Source organism: Physeter macrocephalus, chromosome 19 (assembly GCF_002837175.3).
Source record: "Physeter macrocephalus isolate SW-GA chromosome 19, ASM283717v5, whole genome shotgun sequence".
Classification (NCBI taxonomy): domain Eukaryota; kingdom Metazoa; phylum Chordata; class Mammalia; order Artiodactyla; family Physeteridae; genus Physeter; species Physeter macrocephalus.
Window position 1 is genome coordinate 25,802,688 of NC_041232.1, and position 22,457 is coordinate 25,825,144.

The 22,457-nt window shown below is 49.2% G+C and overlaps 2 protein-coding genes across 10 annotated transcripts in view; both read right to left on the minus strand.

Annotated features, from left to right (window-relative positions):
- The window catches only part of ANKLE2 (ankyrin repeat and LEM domain containing 2), a 27,877-nt gene extending 17,696 nt beyond the window's left edge, over window positions 1-10,181 (minus strand). The window contains exons 1-2 of the mRNA XM_024120900.3: window positions 9,963-10,181; window positions 324-794 (exon numbers count right to left, since the gene is read on the minus strand). Coding sequence (XP_023976668.1) covers window positions 324-794; window positions 9,963-10,149 — 658 coding nt within the window. The 5' untranslated portion in view covers window positions 10,150-10,181. The remainder of the gene's footprint in view (window positions 1-323; window positions 795-9,962) is intronic.
- An 8,473-nt stretch (window positions 10,182-18,654) lies between these two features.
- The window catches only part of GOLGA3 (golgin A3), a 47,226-nt gene continuing 43,423 nt past the window's right edge, over window positions 18,655-22,457 (minus strand). For all 9 annotated transcript variants that reach the window (XM_055080384.1, XM_028480150.2, XM_055080383.1 and 6 more), the window contains one exon: window positions 18,655-22,112. In XM_055080384.1, coding sequence (XP_054936359.1) covers window positions 21,896-22,112 — 217 coding nt within the window. In that variant the 3' untranslated portion in view covers window positions 18,655-21,895. The remainder of the gene's footprint in view (window positions 22,113-22,457) is intronic.

Consider the following 22,457-nt stretch of genomic DNA (forward strand, 5'->3'; position numbering starts at 1 on the left):
GAGTCCGCCTGCCGATGCAGGGGACACGGGTTCGTGCCCCGGTCCGGGAGGATCCCACGTGCCGCGGAGCGGCTGGGCCCGTGAGCCATGGCCGCTGAGCCTGCGCGTCCGGAGCCTGTGCTCCGCGTCGGCAGAGGCCACAGCAGTGAGAGGCCTGCGTACCGCAAAAAAAAAAAAAAGCTAACAATGGTTAATTTGGAGTGATGAGATTATGGTGATTAAAGTCTTCTTTCTTCTCCTCTGTAGTCTGTGATTTTCAAAACCCCTCTCCCCCTGCTGTCCACGCACCACCTGTGTAAGAACCACGGCTCTGGTCACATTACCATTTCTCGCCGGGGCGTCCTCGTACGCTGGGCACACCCCATAGTACAGAGGGGGCTCTGCAGAGGCTCGCAGCATGGCTTTGTGGCTGTGGACCCCGGCCAAGGCACTGAAAGGCACTGAGCAGGTCTCAGACGTCACGGCATCTTCCTCCGGAGGATTCAAGCCCACACTATAACCAAAATCTCTGTCTTCAGAAAAGCTGACCCGCTCAGCCGGGCTCCCTACCGCAGACTTCACAACCCTTTGTGTGTCCTGGCCCAGGGCTGGGGCACCTGCAGCGGCGTGGTCGGGAGGGTGGGAAGGCAGTGTACTGTGCTCTAATAAAGCCTGAGCCAACTTTTTCTCAAAAATAAACCTTGTGGTTGATGTAATGGGTCCACATTTCAATCCAGCTTTGATAATTTCTTCTCTAAGATCATCTGGATTCAGAAGTTTCAATCGAGCCAAGATGGTATCCATTGTCATTTCACCTAGGCCCAAGACAACAAAAATCAATCTGATGGCTGTAAAGTACATCTTCTCTTAAACAAATTCAGCAAAGTTGCAGGATGCAAGATTAATGCACAGAAATCTGTTACTTTTTTATACACTAATTATGAACTACCAGAAAGAGAAAGTAAAAAATAAATCCCGTTTAAAATCACATCAAAAAGAATAAAATGCCTAGGAATAAAATTAACCAAGGAGGTGAAGACCTGAATAGACATTTCTCCAAAGAAGACATACAGATGGCCAACAGGCACATGCAAAGGTGTTCAACATCACTAATTATTAGAGAAATTCAAGTCAAAACCACAATGAGATATCACCTCACACTGGTCAGAATGGCCATCATCAAAAAGCCTACAAATAATAAGTGCTGGAGAGGGTGTGGAGAAAAGGGAACCCCCTTGCACTGTTGGTGGGAATGTAAATTGGTGCAGCCACTATGGAGGACACTATGGAGGTTCCTCAAAAAACAAAAAATAGGGACTTCCCTGGTGGTCCAGTGGTTAAGAAGCCGCCTTCCAATGCAGGGGATGTGGGTTCAATCCCTGGTCAGGGAACTAAGATCCCACATGCCGCCAGGCAACTAAGCCCATGCTCTCTAGAGCCCTCACGCCACAACTAGAGAGAAGCCTATGCACCTCAATGAAAGATCCCGCATGCTGCAACAAAGATCCCAAGTGCTGCAACTAAGACCAACGCAGCCAAATTAAATAAATAAATAGATAGATGGATAGATAGAACTACCATATGATCCAGCAATTCCACTCTTGGAAAGAAAACAAAAACATTAATTTGAAAAAATACGTGCACCCCAATGTTCATAGCAGCATTATTTACAATAGCCAAGATATGGAAGCAACCTAAGTGTCCATCAACAGATCAATGGATAAAGATGTGGTATGTATACACAATGGAATACTACTAAGCTATAAAAAAGAATGAAATCTTGCCATCTGCGGCAATACGGATGGACAAGGAGGATATTATGCTAAGTGAAATAAGTCAGACAGAGAAAGACAAATACTGTGTGTAATCACATATGTGTGGAATCTAAAAAATAAAACAAACTAGTGAATACAACAAAAAAGAAACAGACTCACAGATTTAGGGACCTAGTGGTTACCAGCGGGGAGAGAAGAGAGGGGAGGGGCAAGATCGGGGTATGGGATTAAGAGATGTCTGTGGGGCTTCCCTGGTTGCGCAGTGGTTGAGAGCCCGCCTGCAGATGCAGGGGACATGGGTTCACGGGTTCGTGCCCCGGTCCGGGAAGATACCACATGCCGCGGAGTGGCTGGGCCTGTGAGCCATGGCCGCTGAGCCTGCGCGTCCGGAGCCTGTGCTCTGCAACGGGAGAGGCCACAACAGTGAGAGGCCCGCGTACCGCAAAAAAAAAAAAAAAGAGATGTCTATGTATAAACTAGACAAGGAACAAGGATAGATTGTACAGCACAGGAAATTATAGCCATTATCTTGTAATAACTTTAACTTTTAATGGAGTACAATCTAAAAATACTGAATCACTATGCTGTAACCTGAACCTAATATGATATTGTAAATCAACTATACTTCAATTTTAAAAAAGTGGCAAAAACGCTGGCTTCAGGGAATTCCCTGGCGATACAGTGGTTAGGACTCTGTGCTTCCATTGCAGGGGGTTCAATCCCTAGTCGTGGAACTAAGATCCTGCAAGCCTCGTGGCACGGCCAAAAAAAAGCTGGCTTCAAAGTTTCATTTCAATCCACTATTTCCCCATATTCTTTGGAGTGTACGAACTTTCTATGTGAATTTTCATTAGGTTTTTGTTTCCGAATTTATAACAATCTAAACAAGATTAAGACAGGCAGTGTCTGGTTCATTTGGATAAGAATCTTACAGCCCAGCGCTATGACATGATCTGATCGCACCGACATTCTAGGAGGGCCTAGGAGGGCCAGCACGCTGGGGAAGCAGGCCCACCCATTAGTTGTCACTTGCAGTGTGATTAGGAACAAATCCCCAGGAACGCAAATGGACACTGGTCAGAATGGCCATCATCAAAAAGCCTACAAATAATAAGTGCTGGAGAGGGTGTGGAGAAAAGGGAACCCCCTTGCACTGTTGGTGGGAATGTAAATTGGTGCAGCCACTATGGAGGACACTATGGAGGTTCCTCAAAAAACAAAAAATAGGGACTTCCCTGGTGGTCCAGTGGTTAAGAAGCCGCCTTCCAATGCAGGGGATGTGGGTTCAATCCCTGGTCAGGGAACTAAGATCCCACATGCCGCCAGGCAACTAAGCCCATGCTCTCTAGAGCCCTCACGCCACAACTAGAGAGAAGCCTATGCACCTCAATGAAAGATCCCGCATGCTGCAACAAAGATCCCAAGTGCTGCAACTAAGACCAACGCAGCCAAATTAAATAAATAAATAGATAGATGGATAGATAGAACTACCATATGATCCAGCAATTCCACTCTTGGAAAGAAAACAAAAACATTAATTTGAAAAAATACGTGCACCCCAATGTTCATAGCAGCATTATTTACAATAGCCAAGATATGGAAGCAACCTAAGTGTCCATCAACAGATCAATGGATAAAGATGTGGTATGTATACACAATGGAATACTACTAAGCTATAAAAAAGAATGAAATCTTGCCATCTGCGGCAATACGGATGGACAAGGAGGATATTATGCTAAGTGAAATAAGTCAGACAGAGAAAGACAAATACTGTGTGTAATCACATATGTGTGGAATCTAAAAAATAAAACAAACTAGTGAATACAACAAAAAAGAAACAGACTCACAGATTTAGGGACCTAGTGGTTACCAGCGGGGAGAGAAGAGAGGGGAGGGGCAAGATCGGGGTATGGGATTAAGAGATGTCTGTGGGGCTTCCCTGGTTGCGCAGTGGTTGAGAGCCCGCCTGCAGATGCAGGGGACATGGGTTCACGGGTTCGTGCCCCGGTCCGGGAAGATACCACATGCCGCGGAGTGGCTGGGCCTGTGAGCCATGGCCGCTGAGCCTGCGCGTCCGGAGCCTGTGCCAATCCACTATTTCCCCATATTCTTTGGAGTGTACGAACTTTCTATGTGAATTTTCATTAGGTTTTTGTTTCCGAATTTATAACAATCTAAACAAGATTAAGACAGGCAGTGTCTGGTTCATTTGGATAAGAATCTTACAGCCCAGCGCTATGACATGATCTGATCGCACCGACATTCTAGGAGGGCCTAGGAGGGCCAGCACGCTGGGGAAGCAGGCCCACCCATTAGTTGTCACTTGCAGTGTGATTAGGAACAAATCCCCAGGAACGCAAATGGATAATATGCGTCAAAACTCCAACTGGGGCTTCCCCATGGGGCTTCCCCAGTGGCGCAGTGGTTGAGAATCCGCCTGCCAATGCAGGGAACACGGGTTCGAGCCCTGGTCCGGGAAGAAGGCAGTGTCTGGTTCATTTGGATAAGAATCTTACAGCCCAGCGCTATGACATGATCTGATCGCACCGACATTCTAGGAGGGCCTAGGAGGGCCAGCACGCTGGGGAAGCAGGCCCACCCATTAGTTGTCACTTGCAGTGTGATTAGGAACAAATCCCCAGGAACGCAAATGGATAGTATGCGTCAAAACTCCAACTGGGGCTTCCCCGGTGGCGCAGTGGTTGAGAATCCGCCTGCCAATGCAGGGAACACGGGTTCGAGCCCTGGTCCGGGAAGATCCCACATGCCGCGGAGCAACTAGGCCCGTGCGCCACAACTACGGAGCCTGGGCGTCTGGAGCCCGTGCTCTGCAACAAGAGAGGCCGCCATAGTCAAGAGGCCCGTGCACCACGATGAAGAGTGGCCCCCACTCGCCGCAACTAGAGAAAGCCCTCGCACAGAAACGAAGACCCAACACAGCCAAAAATAACTATAAAAATAAATGAATAAATAAAAGATTACTATTAAAAAAAAAACTCCAACTGCAGAAAGTTATCCTACAGATACATTTACACTTTATTTCATAAGTGATGAGAAATTATGCAAAGATTTAAACAGAAGAGCACACAGAGAGCTCCACAGTCCTTTTGCTAATACTGAAAACAAACAGCTAGTGTTTAACGTTTGGGGGGTTTCCCACATGCCTGGTTCTGTCCTAAGCACCCTGCCTGCACTAAATTATTTAAAATTCCCGATAACGCCACATGGAGGTTTTCCACCATTGCTCACCCCTGCTTTAGATAGAGATCCTAAATCAGAGAAGCTAAGTAACTAAGTAACTTGTTCAGGTTATTCAGCCACCAAGCAAGTGGATGTGAACTGCAGCTGGAGCTTTAATCAATGTATTCACAGAAAGAGCAGTTAAATCTATGGGGTGCGGGTTTAAGCATGGTCAGCCAGAACTGGGGAGAAGGTAAGAAATGACAGGGTACAGGCCACTGCTGCAGTTAATGGGGCTGGAGATGAGTGCTCAGACTAGAGAAAAAGGATGTCTTGACCACAGATTAGATGCTGCGGTCGGCGGGGGGGTGGGGGGGGTGGGGGGTGTCTGAGGGATTGCAGTCAGCCTATGATAATACCTAGATTTCCAGCCTAGATGCTTAGAAAGAGATTCTAGCCAAGGCAGAGAATATGAAAGAACAAATGCGGATTTAGGCGTTGAGCATTAGAAACACCCACTGCACATCAAGTGGGCATTTTGATTTTCAAGTCTGAGATTCAGAAGATAAGAAGCTCAGAGTGAGAAAAACAGCTCTGGGAGTCATGAGCCCATAGGCGGTGGTTATAACCCAGGGATAACAAGGAACACACAAAAGGCCAGTAAGCCGAGAATAGGATCTGAGTAACAACAAAGATTGAAAGACAGGTGAGAAAGAAGAGAAACTCGAAGAGAAGACGATCAAGAAAGAACTGGACATGTTAATACTGTGTATCAGTGAAGCTAGAGTACAGGGTTTTAGGAGGTGTTTACAGATGAAATGATAGGATATCCCAGGATTGGCTTTAAATTACTCCAGGAGAGCAAAACAGAGGGGGCAGTGACAGATAAAACAAGACTCACAAAATACTAATACCTAATACTTGCAGCTGGATGATGGAAATTTCTGCATATTTCTTTTTTAATAACTTTTTATGATACCACGCTCCCCCCCCTCCAAGATTTCAAAAATGGCTATTACTTACTTTAAACAGTGAATGTATTGCACAGACCCCTCTAGAGCTGCCAAAGAACATGAAGGGGGAGGCCAACTGACCACAGGATTCCACTCAGGGAGCATCCCTAAGGGTAGTCTCTGAATATTGGGTATAAGGGCAACAGAAGTGATAAGGAACTGATCTGAAAGGTACAGGACAGGCTGAAGCCACATGCAAGGCAAAGTCTGAGGGGTAGGGGCGACTGGGGCAGATGCTAGGAATTAACAGAGAGGAATCCACCCGATCCTGATAATACTCTCTTCTGCATACCATCCCTCTGTGTTTACTCAAAAGCTACCTTTTTTTCCCTATTTATTTTATTCATTCATTCATTCATTCATTCATTCATTTATTTATGGCTGCGCTGGGTCTTCGTTGCTGCGCATGGGCTTTTCTCTAGTTGAGGCAAGCGGGGGCTACTCTCCGTTTCGGTGAGCGGGCTTCTCATTGCGGTGGCTTCTCTTGTTGCGGAGCACGGGCTCTAGGCACGCGGGCTTCAGTAGTTGTGGCTCGCGGGCTCTAGAGCGCAGGCTCAGTAGTTGTGGCGCACGGGCTTAGCTGCTCTGCGGCACCTGGGATCCTCCCAAACCAGGGCTCGAACCCGTGTCCCCTACATTGGCAGGCGGATTCTTAACCACTGCACCACCAGGGAAGTCCCAAAAGCTACCTTTTTAAGATAGGCTAGTCTGAGGGGGTTCTGTCCTTCTAACCAAGCAAGCCCTAAATGGAACAATTATATTACATTATATCACTAACTGGGTGAGCTTGGGCAAGTTACGTAACTCTAAGCCACAGTTTCCTCATCTATCAAATGGACATAACAACAGCTCTACTTCTTAGCTTGTAATGAGAATTAGATAAAATAATGGATGTGTTTGACACTGACAAATTATCCATTAATGTCAGTTAGGGCTATGAAGTTATCAAGTAATACAGGCTTATCAGTCTTGGAGAATACATAGCATGCTAGAAAGTCAACTTGAATAAAGACAAACATGTACACTCTGTTTCTAATTTTTTTTTTTTTTTTTTTAATTTTTGGCTGCATTGGGTCTTCGTTGCTGTGCGCGGGCTTTCTCTAATTGAGGCGAGCGGGAGCTGCTCTTCCTTGTGGTGCGTGGGCTCTAGGCACGTGAACTTCAGTAATTGTGGCACACGGGCTTAGTAGTTGTGGCTTGCAGGCTCTAGAGCGCAGGCTCAGTAGTTGTGGAGCATGGGCTTAGCTGCTCCGCGGCATGTGGGATCTTCCCAGACCAGGGCTCGAACCCACGTCCCGGGCATCGGCAGGCAGATTCTTAACCATTGCGCCACCAGGGAAGCCCTGTTACTAATATTCTTAATACAATATACAAGTATCTGCTCATGTGTGGAAAAGAAACAAAGGATAAAGCAGAGAATAATGAGACTGCTTAGCTTCAGGGGAGGGTGTGAACCAGACAGTAAGGACAGAGGGCAGGGGAGAGCAGCACTTCTGAATACACCTTTACATGTTCTTTTAGACGCATGTTTGATTCACATACACAAAAAATACGTAAACAGATAGGGGGAGACCCCCAAGTGGAATACAAACCAAAACAAATTCGCTCAAGGGTATTACAAGTTAGTATCATAATGAGTGGGGGAGAAGGAATGCACTAACTGAAAGATAACAACATGTGACCACGTCCTCTAAGGGTAAAGACAGAGGAGGGACAGACAAACACTACACTCTAGCTGGCAGGTGGGTTTTCACAGTGGTATAGGCGAGCAATTCTGAAGCTATCTCATGTGTGCTCTAGGAACCAGCAAATAATTGTATACACTGCGGCTAACGAGAGCCAGGCTCCTCACTGAGGAGGGAGAAGCCCTCGGCAAACTTCTGTAAAGGGCTGGGGAGTAAATTTTGAGTCTTTGTGAGCCAAAGTCCCCCCAAACACTCAAGAAGAGCCACAGAAGGAAGAATATGGCTGTGTTCCAAAAACAGCTGCGGGCAGGATCTGGCCTGGGGGCCACAGTTTGCTGACCCTGGGCTGGAATTAGAAGTGTCTGCCAGACCTCCATCCATTGACTGACAGATAGACAGAGATGTAAAGGTACAGGTATAGGAAACTGAGGTAGGTCTGCAGACTGGATAACACTTCCTGGCTTTCCTACTTGTAGTGATTATGTAAAATACGAACGTTGGGGAACCTAAGTGGATGTATACAGGATTCTTTAACGCTTTATTTTGTAATAATAATAAACACAAGAAGTTGAAAAACGGTACAGAGAGGTCCTGTGGACCCATCACGTGGCTTCCCTCAGTGGCACACCGTAAACACTGCAGTGCGTCATCAAAACCAGGCAACTGACCCTGGCACAGCATAGCGAACTAGACCGTGGCCTCACCAGGTTCTGCAGTCACTCTCCTCTTGTGGGTCTTTGTATGTAATTCCATGATCGTTTATCACACGTATAGCTTCACACGGACATGATTAGTTCCTGAACTGTTCCATCACCACAAAGATCTCCCTCCTGCTGACCCTTCACTGTCATATCCAACCTCCGCCACCGTCCCCTACCCTCGGCAACCACTGATTTCTCCTCTGTCGTTATAATACTTTCTTTCAAGAACGTTACATAAATGGAATTGTATGCTACAGACTTTCTGAGACCGGCTTTTTTCACTCAGTGTAATGCCCTTGAGCTCCACCCAAGTTGCTGATGGATCAATAGTTCTGCCTCACTGCTGAGCAGCATTCCACAGCTCGAAGGTGCCAGTTTTATACCATTCACCCCTCGAGACACATCTGGGCTGTTTCCAGTTTTTGGCAATTACAAATAAAGCTATAAACAATCGCATATGGGTTTTTGTGTGAAAATAAGTTTTCGTCCTTCTAGGATAATGCCCAGGAGTGCAGTACAGGTTCAACTATTTGAGAAACTGGCAGTCTGACCTCAGAATGGCTGCACCTTTAAAATTTCTACCAGCAGTAAAGGAGACCCAGTTTCTCAGCATTTCCACCAGCATTACCAAATGCCGTCGGTATTTTTTATCTCAGCCATTCTCATAGGTGGGTGGTGATATCTCATTGTAAGTTCGATTTGTATTTCACTACTGGCTGGTGATGTCGAACATCTTTTCACATGTGTTTATCTGCTCTGTACTAATGACTTAGAAATGAAAGCTAAAAATTAAAAAAGAATTTAATGAATAAGGCACTCGAAACTCTAATCTCTTAGTCCCAGACCCCACTGGCCTCACACGTCCTTTAGCTTTAGGGTCTGCAAGCCTTTCGACTCGGGCGTCCTGCGCTGGGTTCTCTGGCACGGTGTCGACAGTGTAACTGGACAAATGAGCATGCTGTTTCTTAAAAGTACCACCCGAAACTTTCTTAAAGGGAGGAGAGAAGGTAGGACAATCAGCATCTCAACAGGTTGGAAGGCAAGCTGGACCTCGTGTCAACAGGCCTACGTCCCCACCTGGCTTCTGCCTCGGACCTGTGTCATCTCTGCCGAGCAGGACCTTCCTGGAGCCTGTTTCCTCAGCTGTAAAAACTAAGTCACCCATGAGGACGGCTTTAGCCCTGAGAGCTCGAGGTGGGGCCATCAACTATGCTTCCTGCTAAGAGAATTTCATCTTCTTATCAGGGCGCTTGGGAGCTCTTGCTTACCCTCCAGAAAGAAACCAGACTTGCGGGTAAGAGGGTGAGTGAAACCTGAACGAAGGCGCGTTCCGGATGCGCGCAGGGCGCACACGGTCCTCTCAGTCAAATCAGGGGGTCAAACCAGCAAAACGGCGCACAGACGCGGCACCCAGGCTCCCACCCTCACCGCTCTCTCACCGTCTGTACGCGGAGAACTCGTGACTTTTACTCCAGGTCTTTTCCCAGAACCCCCGACTCAGGCCGGGGAGGGGAGCCCCGGGAGGCGGGAGGGGAGGGGTGCGGAAGCCCGGGGGGCCCGGGCTGGAGAAGAGGGGGCGGAGGATCCAGGCCGGGGAGGGGCGCGGGCCCACCGGCGGACCGGCCTTACCTGGATCAGGGACTGGGGCCGCGGCCGCGCAGGGCGGCGTGTCGGGGGACCCGCTCCGGCCTAGGCCCCGCGGCCGCCTGTCCAGCCGTCGCACCAGCCAGCGCACCGCGATCAGCAGCACCGAGGCGCCCAGCAGCTCCCAGGCCAGCGCCGCCCACTCGGCCGCCGCCAGCCGCGGCCACAACATCGCCGCCGTTCGCCCTGTCGCCGTTGCCTTCGCCGCAGCCGCCGCCGCCGCCCAGATCCGCCCGCCCGAGGACCCCGCGTGCTGGGCTGCCCGCGCCACTGCCTGACGGCGCCGCGCCCGGGGACGGGTCTGCACGCGCGAGACAGGGCGCTCGCCTCCGCGCCCGGCGGCCCGACGGAGGAGCGCGGCCGCAGCCCCTGCAGGCGCGGGCCCGGTGAGGACGCTGTCAGGCAGTGGCGCGGGCAGCCGGCACGCGGGGTCCTCGGGCGGGCGGACGGCCCCCCTGGGCGGGTCCAGCGGTCCCTGAGGCCCGGGGCGGGGTGCCCGGGAGAGGGGTCGTCCTGGGCGGGCCTCGGGGCGCGGCCGTGTGGTCCGCGAGGATGCCGAGCTGGGGCTTCAGCCGGCAGGCTGGCCGGGCCCAGGTTCCGGTCGCGGCGGGACCACAAATGAACCGCTCCGGTTTCCCTGGAAACGACCAGCTTTGTGTTGCGCTGGGTGGAAACTTGGCTGCTTCGGCAGGTCAAAGCGACCAAGATCCTACAGGCGAACGTCGGGTATGTTACTCTCACGGACACACTCTCAAACAGCAGAGGTTCTGACAGCTTGGGATTCTAGAGAACGAGTTTCTCCGCCGAAGCAAGCCGACCTTCCAGCCGCAGCGTGACTCCTGTTAACTTTGCAGCAGACTCGTCTCTGCGTCTGGCTTATCGGGCTCGGATTACTCTCTTAGCCGGAATAGGTTGCTTTCTCACCACCCTAGCCCTGGGGGCACCCACGGCTTCCCAGAAACGGATGCACAGCTGTACCTAAGGTATCGGGCTCCTCGCTGTGTGACCCCATTCACTGGACGTTCACGCAAAGGGACAGGCAGGGGCGTGGTCGCCGTGGACGGGGGAGGGGCTGACTATAAAGTGGCTTAGGGAATTTTAAAGACTGCTGGAAGCTTTTGTCTTAATTGTGGTGTCACACAACTACATATGCTTGTCAAAACTCTCAGGCATGTACAATAAAAAGGGTTAATTTTACTGTGTAATTTATACATTAACTTTTTAAATAGAAAAAAACCTAAAGAAATAAAACTGACATCCTTGGTCAACAAAAATTGGATCGTACTAACAGTTGAGCACAACAGAAGAATCAGTGAATTTGAGGATGGGTGAAATGCAAATTAAACCCACAACGATACTACTTTACACCCACCAGAATGGTTAAAATTAGAAGACTGACTATCAAATTTTGGTGAGAATGTGGGGCAGTTTTATAATTCTCATACACTGCTGGTAGGAGTGTATAATGAGCCAACCACTTTGAAAACTATGAGGCAGTTTCTTGGAAAGTTAAATGTAGGCCTCCCTGTGGTTCAGCAGTGCAGCCCTAGGTGTGAAAAGGAAAGTTCACACAATGTTCATAGCAGCTTTATTCATAATAGCCAAACGAGAAACACCCAGGTGTTTGGATAAACCCAAGAATGGATAAACAAATTTGGAATCGTCATATGATAATCCTATGGAGGTTTATTATTAGCAACAAGGTGGCTGAGTCTGAAAACCATGCTAAGCAAAAGAACCCCACACAAAAGTGGTAAGGCAAAGCTTATGGTGATAGAAATCAGAAGAACAGGGGTTGCCTCTGAGTGGGGTGGTGAGCTGGGAGGGACATGAGGGGACTTTCACTGTGAAAGAGACGCTCTGCATCTTTTTGTGTTGATAGTAATACAGGTACACATTGGTTGACATTTGTCAAAACTCACCAAAATATACACTTAAAATCGGTGCCTATTTTAGTGTAAATTTTGTCTACATTTAAAAAGGAAGAGGGGCTTCCCTGGTGGTCCGGTGGGTGGGACTCTGCGCTCCCAGTGCAGGGGGCCCGGGTTCGATCCCTGGCCAGGGAACTAGATCCCACATGCATGCGGCAACTAAAAAAAGATCCCGTGTGCCACAAGTAAGATCCAGAACAACCTAAATAAATAAAAGGAAGAGCAAGCACCATGTTAGAATGAAATCTTACCATTTGTTGTTTTTAATTTCTAAGTAGCTGAGAACAGACCTCAGTCCCCAGCTGCTCCCCAGTCTTGACCTTTCTATGAATCTGTGCCTCTGTGCAGTGATGAGCGCCAGGCCCTGGGCAGACGGCCCCTGCCTGCTGGGTAACTGTAGGTGGATTCTTTCACCTCCCTGTGCTTCAGTTTTCTCAGGGGTAACATGGGATGATAACTGCCCCTGTCTCAGAGATGAGGATTAATATGTGCCAGGCTCTTGCTACAGAGCAAGGTGAGGACTTCATAAACGTTAGCTGTTATTACCACTTCTTTTATACTTCAAAAAACATAAAAGTTATATATATATATATATATATATATATATATATACATGCCTTTCAAGGGTAGCAGGGTCAGCCACCATCATGAGGGATTTTGTTATAGTAATCATAAATCCCAGGAATTCAGAGCACAGGGGACTGATTTGAGAGATTGTGTATTGTGACAGTAGTGTAAATTTTGTCTACATTTAAAAAGGAAGAGGGGCTTCCCTGGTGGTCCGGTGGGTGGGACTCTGCGCTCCCAGTGCAGGGGGCCCGGGTTCGATCCCTGGCCAGGGAACTAGATCCCACATGCATGCGGCAACTAAAAAAAGATCCCGTGTGCCACAAGTAAGATCCAGAACAACCTAAATAAATAAAAGGAAGAGCAAGCACCATGTTAGAATGAAATCTTACCATTTGTTGTTTTTAATTTCTAAGTAGCTGAGAACAGACCTCAGTCCCCAGCTGCTCCCCAGTCTTGACCTTTCTATGAATCTGTGCCTCTGTGCAGTGATGAGCGCCAGGCCCTGGGCAGACGGCCCCTGCCTGCTGGGTAACTGTAGGTGGATTCTTTCACCTCCCTGTGCTTCAGTTTTCTCAGGGGTAACATGGGATGATAACTGCCCCTGTCTCAGAGATGAGGATTAATATGTGCCAGGCTCTTGCTACAGAGCAAGGTGAGGACTTCATAAACGTTAGCTGTTATTACCACTTCTTTTATACTTCAAAAAACATAAAAGTTATATATATATATATATATATATATATATATATATACATGCCTTTCAAGGGTAGCAGGGTCAGCCACCATCATGAGGGATTTTGTTATAGTAATCATAAATCCCAGGAATTCAGAGCACAGGGGACTGATTTGAGAGATTGTGTATTGTGACAGACGCTGTTGCCAGTAGCATCCATCCTCTTGATAACAGAAACTCCCAGCTGGAGCTGGACACACTGCTACACACACACATCCTGTGGCCTGGCGACTTAGTGGAGGCAACAGACGGTGTGCACAGCGAGTGAGTGACACCCTTGAACGAGGGTATGCAATGTGCCTTCCACCTGGAAAATGCAGACAGTAATAAGTGGGACCTGGAGCAGCTGTCCTAGGCCACAGATGGGACTGGAGGTTAGAAGGCACTTGTGTCCTCGGCACCAGAAGCTGCCCTCATCAGTCCTGTTTTTCTGCTTGGGCTGTTACATGAAAGAGAAACTTCTCTCATTTAAGCCATTGAATTTCAGGGTCTCATAGCAGCTTTACCAGCCTAACCAGTATCTTAATACCACGATTTTCTGTGGAATCCAGCTAACAATAGGTATCCTATTATGGCTGGATTCTCCTCGCCACCATCTAATGCAGTCTACACTCCATTAAACAAGACTGGGATAAAGGCAGGGGTGGGGGGAAACAATTCCACTATTAAGAAGCCAACCCTACAGATGGCCAACAAACACATGAAAAGCTGCTCAACATCACTAATCATTAGTGAAAGGCAATTCAAAACTACAATGAGGTATCACCTCACGCTGGTCAGAATGGTCATCATAAAAAAGTCTACAAACAACAAATGCTGGAGAGGGTGTGGAGAAAAGGGAACCCTCTTGCACTGTTGGTGGGAATGTAAATTGGTGCAGCCACTATGGAGAACAGTATGGAGGTTCCTTAAAAAAGTAAAAACAGAACTATCATATGACCCAGCAATCCCACTACTGGGCATATACCCAGAGAAAACCACAATTCAAAAAGACACATGCACCCCAATGTTCACTGCAGCACTAGTTACAATAGCCAGGTCACAGAAGCAACCTAAATGTCCATCAGCAGAGAAATGCATAAAGAAGATATGGTACATATATGCATGGAGTATCACTCAGCCATAAAAAAGAACGAAATTGAGTCATTTGCAGAGACGTGGATGGACCTAGAGACTGTCATACAGAGCGAAGTAAGTCAGAAAGAGAAAAATATTGTATATTTAAGTATATATGTGGAATCTAAAAAATGGTATAGATGTATTTGCAAAGCAGAAATAGAGACACAGACATAGAGAACAAGGGGAAAGGAGGGGTATGTGATGAATTGGGAGATTGGGGTTGACACATATACACTATTGATACTATGTATAAAATAGATAACTAATGAGAACCTACTGTATAGCATAGGGTATGCTACTCAGTGCTCTGTGGTGACCTAAATGGGAAGGAAATCCAAAGAGGAGATATATGTGTACATATAACTGATTCACTTTGCTGTACAGCAGAAACTAACACAACATTGTAAAGCAACTCTACTCCAATAAAAATTAATTTAAAAAAAAAAGCAGCCAACCCTATACTGGCCACTATTCACCTGTGAGGTAGAAATGAGAGAATTTGAAATGTAAACCCCTGCAGGTAGAAGTGGATTTCCACGAATGAAGAGGAATTAGGAGAACTGATGGTCTTTTGGGAAAGGAGCAGGTTTAATCTAATTCCTGATTGCAGTTTGTCTCCTAACTCCACTTCTGATCCCAGATCACGAGAGGGCCAGGGTCCGAGTCAGCCCCGGAGATTGAGTGGGGAGGTCTAGTTTCACATGTATTGTGAATAGCCTTCAATGAGAGGAGGAAAAATGTGTATGCTGTTACACATGGTGGGGGTCTGGTCAGGAAAGCAGCCCGTCCCAGGTGATTCAAGAGAGGAAGTGCAGCCCTGCGAGTGACAAGGGACGGCCACAGCAGGAAGCCACCGAGATCCTCGGCAGAAGGCAGGACGGAGCCCAGAGATGGCAAAGATGCAGCCACTGAGGAAGCTGCACTGGCAAGGGAGCCTGGACATTTCATTTGCAGATTAGCAAAGGGGTTATTTTACACAAAGCTGTCAGGATCTTGCAGAATTTTAAGAGATCTTGAAGGGCATTTATTCCTAATTCATGAAAGTGCTCTGTGAGCAGTGTTTTGTTGTGGTTGACTATATGTAGCCACCATTTCTACACCAAATTAGCACGGAAGGAAACCCCGTTGGTGTTTGTTTACATGTCTTTCAGTTACTGAACTAGGCTAACTGAGGCTCATTTGTCAATGAAATCCACCTGCTGAGTGTTCCCATGCCCCTGATGCCCTGTAATCTAGTAGGAGAAACAGGGACTCTCCAGAAATAACATTGCTGAAAAGAAACACGATGTTAAGATGGTATGAACTTAGTTCCATATCTGTAAGTGCACACAGGTTCAAGGGTCATTTGGGGTTGGGATCAGGGAAGGTTTTACGAAGCTGACCCAGGTGTGTGTCGCATCCCTAGGGGACAGTCTGCTGGGCCAGAGTCCCCTACCTGCGACAGCCCACACCCCTCCCCAGCTGCAGTGACTGCAGAGTAGGAGCGTCCCTTATGCCCCAGTGGGGTATTCACAGCTAGGAATCACCAAACGCTGTGAATCAGGCTTCTTCCTCCTGCGGAGCTGCTCTTAGATAGCTCTGGGAGCAGTGAGCCCCAGCCCCAGCCTCAGACACGTGCTCAGTGAGCAGAGACAAGGCGGGGGCAGCTCAGGGCAAGCGAAGCGGGCAAGACGTCCGAGCAAGGCCAGGGCACTTCTGGCCTGTCGTGGGCACTCGGACTGGCCAGGAGAGGCCGAGTCACATCGCGGGAACAGGTCACCCCAGCCTCCGGAGGCTTGAGCGCACAGGTTCATCGCTTGCTCCCATCTGCCGGCCATTGTGGGTCAGCTGCTGGCACTGTCCCTCAGGTAGGTGCTCACGCTGACCAGAGCACCGGCCGAGGACAAGGCTGTCGCCGTGCGGGAGGGCTTCGCAGCAGCCGGTCAATGCCGTGCACCGTCTCGCCGGCTCGAGGAGCTGTGCCTGCTGCCCCGCAGCGCGCATCTGCGTGCCGGGCGAGTGCTGGCGGGGCCTGCAGAGCCCACCCAGTGCACGCGGACCGGCTAAGAAGGGAAGCCAGAGAGGCTGCTCCTGGCCAGATGGTAGCGGGCTGGGAGGCTAAGCCGTGTGCACGGCACTCAGGCCACTGCAAGGCCTGGGCAGCAGCGGGAGGACGACGACCCTGAGGTCTGGACAGCGTGAAGGGGCTGCCTCCACAGCTGAGCCAGGCTCCGGCTGATGCGGAGAAAGGCGGGGCACTGAACAGAGACAGGGAAGGAGCCGTGGGCCAGGCTGGGCCAGGCTGGGCCAGCGAGAATGGTGCCGAGGGTGGGAAACCCTGAGGGTTAGAGACCCGTGGACTGTATCGCGATCAGAGTCGGTCAAAAGAAGGGACTCTTTTCTGGATGGAAATGAGGCGTTCAGCTTTCAACACACCAAGGCTTAAGCACCGGGAAAATCGCTCTCAAATGTCCATCAGGTCTTTAGAAATGCACACGGAAAGCTCACAGACGAAACAAAGGCCCTGAGACCCCAGGAGCCGAGAATTACCCCCGAGTGGAGCGTCCTCCAGCAAGTGCCAGACCAGGCGAAGGAGGGCCGAGCCTGCAAACCTCAAGGTGCTTCCAGCCCGAGCCAGAAGCACGCTGTTCGGGAGGGGGTGCCCACTCCGCCTGGGGACGGGCTGGGGTGTGAGAGGGGGTCTGGCGCAGGAGCGCCGCCCTCTGCACCCCACCAAACAGGCAGACAAAGGGGTCAGCAGCCCAGTGTCACATCTCCTGTGTTTCTAGGAAAAAGTCATTGCCAAAGAATGCTTCTTACGAGAACCCACAACACTCTTCATGACGTGAAAGCTGGCATGAAGGCAAGCAGAAGAATTCCAATAAATGCTGCTTCTGGTGCGGGCAGTTACTGATTGCTAAGAATTCCTCCTCATTTAGGGAAAGGCCCGGAGACTCTCCCAACAGCTATCACGCTTGTCTACCACCCTGGACGTCGGTGGCATAAAGAACCCTACTTCTGTCCCCACCTAGTCGGCTGCAGGATGGATGAGACCGTGTGACCGGGAGGGCTGAGGCCAAGTCCTCGGACCCGCGCTCAGTGGGCACCGCTGCCCGTACTAGCGACCCCTTTGAGCCGGGAAGCAGCCGCCCACGAGCCCGCACCTGGACCACTCCGGTAGCACCCACTGCACGACCATTAAGAGGGTGCAGCACAGAACATCTATCCGACAAAGGAGACACAACTTAAAAATAAACCCAGGGCTTCCCTGGTGGCGCAGTGGTTGCGCGTCCGCCTGCCGATGCAGGGGACACGGGTTCGTGCCCCGGTCCGGGAGGATCCCACCTGCCGCGGAGCGGCTGGGCCCGTGAGCCATGGCCGCTGAGCCTGCGCGTCCGGAGCCTGTGCTCCGCAACGGGAGAGGCCACAACAGTGAGAGGCCCGCGTACCGCAAAAAATAATAATAATAATAATTAATAAATAAAAATTAAAAAATAAACCCATCAACTCGTTAGTTTAGCGCCTGCGAATGTTTAGCAGCTTTACAGGAAAAGGAAAAAGTTCCGATACATATAATCACCCTCTTCGTGATTATTGTAGGAAAGAAAATTTGCATCCTCAGTACTTCAGGAAGTTAAGGCCACAAAAGGAGGCGGTCAGAGCATCTTCATTTAGGTCTGGGTGGTACACGTAATACCTGACCCTTGGTTATAGAAGTTCACAAGGTGGAGACACAAGAAAACATGTGTCCAACCCACCACAAAATCGAATTCTGTGACCACTGGTCTACTGCTCCTTTTCTGTACGTTTTTTACCGTGCTGGTTAAATGATAACATTTAACTGAAGAACCTACATCCGGTCTACTCTCGCTGATCAAAAACGAAGTATGGATGAAGAAGGCGGGTGAGACTGGGGAGCCACAAGGTTGCGACTCGGAGTCACGGTCCCACTGCTGCAGGCGAGGGACGGTCAGTGGAGGCCGGGGGCTGGACGACACTGGAAGCACGCGTGCAGTGCGTCCGCAGCCTCAGGAGCGGGTTCCCTGTGAAGGAGCGTTACTCCTGTGAACGCTTCCCACCTCCATACTTACTGGCGTGTGGTGACAAGTGAAGTGCGGGTGAAGAAGGAAGAAACACGGCGAGACGCTACCCTCCTGCTGTGGTCAAAAGCAGCCACAAGAAGTTAGATTTCACGGCCATCTGAAACTCTGGCAGAACAACAAAATTCTCTTAAGTTATCTGAACAGAGTTGGTAAAAACATGAGATAAAAGTTACTCCCAATTATGACAAAATATATATATGAAAATGAAAGCACCCCAAGGAAATATAAAAATCTTTAACAAAAAATAGTTTATTGCACAAAATTCAAGGAATTCCCAAGCACACTTAAATTTATAAAAAATCAACATGCTTTTTAAAGTTACAATTCATTGTGCATGGTGACACTTTTCCCCTGAATAGCCCCAACCTGAGGACTCCCTTTTAATGAGGAAATTTTTATTAAACATGAATAACTTAAAACCACCGAGTTTTCTAGATCCTCTGAAGCATTCCCATCAAGGATCCTATTGTAACCTGAGACCACCATACACTGAGAGGCGCCCTGCGGGGAGTGAGTGAACTTGAGGGAGGCTCCGAGAGACTCTCACATGCCCCGCCCTGTGCACGTCACGGCCCTTGGGGACGCTCCAGGACATTTCTCTTTCAGATCCGCTGGTCCCTTTCACTACTACTAGCAGTCTTTACACATTTAATTACGACATTTAATTTTCGTTAAAAAAATACTCAGAGAAGTAGGAATATATGTCACGGTGCCCTTGCAGGCCCATGGCTTTTGCAGTATCCCTATACCAAGAAAAGTCTTTTAAACTGAGGAGGAGTTGAACGAGAATTTTCCTAATGCAGCATTCCACAGGCTGTCTTCCTCGAGGCCCACCCTGGCACCTGGACCCCAGGCCAGAGTGTGAGCCAGTTTCACATCTCATCAAAGACACTGCCTGTTACACCTTCCAAATAGTAGAACAAAGGCATGTAAATCTAAAAGATCCGTGGCATCTATCTGATGTGTACCGTGGAAAAATCAACAATAACCACTCGCAGTAAGTTATTTTTGGAACATAAGAAAATCAAGTCATAACATCACGAAGTGTCCAAGCTGACATGCTCTCCAGTGAGGACACGACATACAGGATGAACAACATACACAAACACAGTGCAACAGCAAACGCGTTTCTACACGTGCTCCAGAGTTGACTGCTGTTTTCCATGAGGAAGTTCCTAATTCCCACTTCTGCCCACAGCGGAAGAATATTTCAAACGCTGTTCACTAAAGAATCAAGCTCTGGGAGACAGGAGCGCCAGTAAAGCCCCTCAGAGAAAAAAACCCGCAGCAAACCAAGAGCAGGCGATTCAGTCCAACCTCCCCCTTCAGGGTGATTTGTTCAGGAAGCCCAGACACAAGGGCCCCTGATCGGGAACTACAGGCCAGACGTGACAGCACGAGGGGCACACACAGGAGGACATGGCAGCCAGAGTGCTCAGGCCGGGGGCAGGCCGGGCGCGCACAGAACTAGAGGATGAAGCTGGCACAGGAGGACAGCAGGAGCCCAGACGAGGCGCTGCTGTTGAAGGTGCGCGCACGTGCACACGTACACGCACACGTGTACACACACACACGTACACGCGCACACACGCGCGCACGCACGTACACACACGGAGGGTGACTCGACAAAGGAAAAGGGGAGGGGAACAGAGATTGGCTTTCTCTTGATGGATATACTCAGGATTCCTTTATCCTTTCCTAAGGAAGAAGATACACTGTGATTTTCTGGAAGACCTCAGCAAGGAGCGAGAAAGCAGCTACAAAATGAGGCTAAGTGTGATTTCTTGGCTCTAAAATTAAAACAAAAGACATCGCAGCCAAAATAAATAAGAACATAAATTACCATTTTTCTTTTCCAATGGTATGAAAACAATTTTGTCAAAAATGATTTCCAACTTAAAAGGAAGAGTAGAATAAAGTTTTCAAGTATAATTACCAAGATTAACCCTGTACAGATGATATACATATTTTAGACGTTCCAATACTTGCTGGGGAATTTCTTTAAACACTAAACATCTTTGTGATTAATGCTACTTTTAATCTTATCAATTAACCTTCTAACAGCATATTGTGAGAGAACACAAGCAGATTAAAAACACCACGCTGTTTTCTCCACAAGAGAGACCCAGGTGATGCGGTGACACGAGCGTGTCTGGCCTGATCAGTAACACCGCAGACTTCATCTTCAGACCAGCCGACCTGCACAGGGGGCCACACAGACCCGTTCTCTCTCTCTCTTCTCTAACTTGGAACAATGAACATTATTTTAGATCATCTTAGCAAACTAGGGGCAAGCTTACAAACCTCGAGTCTCACAGTCAGTCACTCTAGGCGGGACCTCGCACACTTGGGGTGTCTGATTTCAAATAAACCTCCGGAGACCCCCTTGTGCTGACCTGCCCCTTTCGCTGCTCTCCAAGTGAGAGGGTCAAGGGCCTTCTCACCCTTCTGAAGGCTGTCACCGCACAGAGGCCAGCATATCTCTTGACGACCACACAGGCGCTGGTGGACATTGCCACACAAGGGCAAAGCGTGAGGCCTGGGGAAGCCCTGATCCCTGATTTGGAGCCTGCGGGAGCCCCGGCCCTACTCCTCCTCCTCGCTTCCCCTCCCCTCCTCTCTTGAGGCCTCTCCCCACGCCTCACGGATCAGGTCAGCGTGTGCTGACCGTGGTGTCTATGTGGGTGTCCTGGTGGTCATCAGGCCTGCCCGGGGGTTGGCCAAGGTGAGCGAGGCCATGCAGGGCCAGGGGTCAAACAGGTGGGTGTTGTGCACTCATGGCAAGGAAAGACCCTCAAAATAAAGTGAAACTAAAATAACAAAGAACTTCTGCTACGAATATTTGGCTTTAGAAGGTAAATAAAATAATTACATTTCTTAAAACATAATTTTCTGACATTCCTAAATCCGACACATACGTTACTTCCTAACTGCAGATTTTCCAAAGGCAATCAATAAAAAGACAATTCGGGTCATTCTTAAATAATATGAGCATATACTTTTTAAAGATTAGATTATGATTTCCGGTATTTATATACATGTTCTACGGAGAGATGGCTATTGAAAACAAAACAAAATAAAATAAAAGCCAAAGGTGCAAACGAAGTCTCGCTCCTGCAGGGAGGAAAGCTCTTTCTGAATCAGACAGGAAAGTGAGAAGCCGGACGCAGCCATGCAACGCCTCCGCCGGCGACCGTCCGAGAGCAGCGTCTACGGTCAGGCCTAAGATACCTCCTTTTGCAAATAACCCTTCAGACACATTCAAAATGTCTCACTGAGACCTAAATTAGGTTTTTAAGATTTGGTCACTTCGTGGGAAAAGCTGGTTGTGACCTGCAGATGACTATCGTCAATTCTCGGCTCTCATTTTGTTATTTTACTCCTTGTAACGGCCAACGCAAGACTTAACTTTCTTCTCTTAGAAAGACAATAGAGCACACAGTCAAATAAATAACACGGAGAAGAGAGCATTCCTGCGGTCAGCTACAAACACTCGGGGTGGGGATGCTCGGCGGTCACCATTCCAAAGAGCTCTCTCGTGGCCCTGCTCTGACCGTGTTGCTCCGTGTCTCCTCTGGGGTTAGCGTGCTCGCCCAGGCAGGAGGGGCTGGCAGGGTCCCCCTGCGTCCACGAGGACAGCGACTCGTGCACAGTGACCGCATGTGCCTCCATCTGGCGCTGCAGGCTGTCCATCTCCTGCCTGGGGAGACAGGGGAGGCGTGCGGTCAGACGACAGCGGGGGGCGCTGTCCCCCCCCAGAGACAGCCGGCCACCTCGGACCCGGCCCTGATGACAGGTCGCTCACGCGCACCCTCGGGGGCCCGTCGGGCCTCTCTCCTGGGACAGCACGAAAGGGACCCTGGGCATTTTCCTGTGCACCACACAGAGGCCGACACGCCGATCGGGGAGAACGTGGGAAAGACAGAGCCGAGGGTCTGTCCTGCAGGGCGTCCGCTCACAGGGCCAGAGCCACACCTGCCCTCGCCTCAGACAGGGGCCTCCCACTGCTCTGCCGCAGGGTCATTTAGCCCCGGGCAGCTCCCAC